Source organism: Electrophorus electricus, chromosome 15 (genome assembly GCF_041902795.1).
Source record: "Electrophorus electricus isolate QZ-2024a chromosome 15, ASM4190279v1, whole genome shotgun sequence".
Classification (NCBI taxonomy): domain Eukaryota; kingdom Metazoa; phylum Chordata; class Actinopteri; order Gymnotiformes; family Gymnotidae; genus Electrophorus; species Electrophorus electricus.
In genome coordinates, this window is record NC_137511.1 from 26,332,501 (window position 1) to 26,335,000 (window position 2,500).

General features: G+C 45.9%; 1 protein-coding gene across 3 annotated transcripts in view; it reads right to left on the bottom strand.

Moving 5' to 3' along the window:
- The window catches only part of cyp4f3 (cytochrome P450, family 4, subfamily F, polypeptide 3), a 6,658-nt gene extending 5,950 nt beyond the window's left edge, over positions 1-708 (bottom strand). For all 3 annotated transcript variants that reach the window (XM_081698246.1, XM_081698245.1, XM_081698244.1), the window contains exons 1-2: positions 618-708; positions 260-463 (exon numbers count right to left, since the gene is read on the bottom strand). In XM_081698246.1, coding sequence (XP_081554372.1) covers positions 260-463; positions 618-695 — 282 coding nt within the window. In that variant the 5' untranslated portion in view covers positions 696-708. The remainder of the gene's footprint in view (positions 1-259; positions 464-617) is intronic.
- Positions 709-2,500: the final 1,792 nt, after the last annotated feature.

Genomic DNA, 2,500 nt, shown 5'->3' on the forward strand with positions numbered 1-2,500 from the left:
TTGATGTTCTGTGTTGGTTTAACTGGTAGATTTGTAACTTCAGTGACACAAGCTAATAAAAATATTTTTTTAAACACAAGGTAAGCTATACCGGACCATGGACTTTCCTTTCATAAGGAACACAAACACAGCGAGACGTGTCATTTCCTCCAACACACACTCTATGCCACAGAAAAGTCAATCTCCCTAGACACACAGGCAGACTCCAGCAGGTTAGGTATAGCCTGGGTAGTCCAGGTCTTTTCCACGGAGAACTCACCATGCCCATGTGACCCAACAGCCAGTTGCGCATCGGCGGCTGCGCGAAGCAGGACAGCCCCGTGCGCTTTCGCAGCAGGTGCACGAGGCGCACCGACAGAATCAGCAGGAGCCCGACGGCGGTCAGTCCGAGAACCTCGAGCCCTGACCAGCCCAGCACGAGCGGAACAAGCAGGGCGTTCATTTTTCCAAACGAGCTTGAGTCCTGGCACAGTCAAACGCATGAGGGCAGTACGGTTAGCTCCAATATATGTAAACAATAATTAACTAAAATTAAACAAAAGAACTCATTTATCATTTAGCTAATGTCTAATTTAAGTATATCTGTAAGGTTTGTTCCAAAAGCAAACATTACCAACCGGAGCCAGTAAACTGTGAGTCAGCAGGCTAAGCCGTGTTATTTGTACACTGCAGGTCGGAGCTGTTCTGTTTTTCATGAAAAAGCATGAGCCAGCTTCCTCTAGACAAAGAGAAGCTGTTCTGCAGTAGCAGAGGAGGGCATTACTTCTCACACCGCCCCTCCTAACTCATGACACGAACAGTAGTTGTAAAATACAGGATCTGATAAGAAATGCTTATTCATACGCAGAAATGCTTATTCATACGCAAAACATGCTTAACTTTCTTAACTTTGAATAAAATAAGACTGAATAATATTTTGAATCACTCCGTTTTAACCAGTATCACATTACAACTGGTCTGAACAGGCCACAGTCATCCTGACAGCACGATGACAGTTTTATCTTTTTAGATCTCAACAGTCACAATGTTGTGACAAGAATTGGCCACAAATGGTGTGCCACTGCGACAGCTGAGCATACACGCAGTACACGTAGCTTCAAGTTTGTAAAAACACGTACCAGTTGTAAAAAGGTGTAACTAAAATAAAATATTCCACGTGTGTCAGTTCACGAGAGTTCCTCACTCCCCTGGTCTGTAGATGATTCAAAAACGTCTTTACACAAGTATCTCCCTGCGGTCATTTTAATGACCAGGAGGGATATCAGACACCGGTTACTGTGAAAACGTACCTAGGAGACCTGGAGAAAAGTTATTAGGCCAGGATGAACGTTACAGAAAAAACAGGAAACCAGTTTTGGAGACCAGCAGGTAGGATTGTAGACAGGCTCTCTCTCTCTCTCTCTCTCTCTCTCTCTCTCTCTCTCTCTCTCTCTCTCTGACAGATAGTGGCATGACACAGAACCCGTGAGAGGTGTGTTCAGGGTCCTGGAGAAAAGCATAAACTCTGGTAGTGTAGCCTTTAACCTTTAACCCTGAGCCTGGAAGTCAAGGGCACGCTTTATTGTACCACAGAGCCGAGGTGAGATGAAGCCACTTTCAGTTTGAACCTTCCGGTAAGGGCGCAGCAGGGATGTGAACACAGGACGTTGCGCTCACAAGGCAAAGGCCAAGCACAGCTCTGATCAGGTGACTGTCACTGTGTCTTTGATGTACGATTTCACACTCGGACCAGATGCCGGCTCTCACATTGGATGCAGTCAGGACGGTGGAGAAACGTCCCGAGATCGCCCGGTCACCATGGAGCCTGGGTTAGGTGACATTTCGACAGGTCTTCTTTAGTTTGAGCTCAAATGTCACATTCTAAGAACTCTTTCCATACTGTAAACACACCACTGGAATTTCAACCATGGACGTACCATTAATAAGACAGGTCCATGTGCAGCTAAGACATGCTGAGACTCACTGTGTCTTTGAAGTGTACGTTCTCGGACCAGACACAGGCTCTCATGCTGGGCGCAGTCAGGAAAAATTCTGTCGGATGGCGGGCAAATGTCACAACATCTACCAATAGTGGTATATCACGGAAGTAACCATGGCAGCAGACGAATGACAGGTTGACTTTCAGGTATCTCATGCAAATCTCATCTGATCTCATCTGATCTCATCTCATGCAAATGCTCATATCCTCACATTGCATTTGCCCCTCAGCTCAGGCCGTGGGCTTGAAGGTTTCAGGATGTGTTTAGTTTGACGCCATAAGACATTCGTGAAGGTGGCGTACACGTCAGCGTGGCCTGAGAGTTCCTCATTTTGGAAATTCTACATCGGGCAGGCCGGCCGGTCAAAAAGGGACACATGACTCTTTCTACCCAATTCGCATATAGACGATGATAACAAAAACCCAAAAATGTAATAAGATAAATAAATCGATTCTTGCAGTTGTGTGTACGTGTGTGTATTGCAGCACTATGGCCTGCCTGACGTAAGTGTGCGTGTTTTG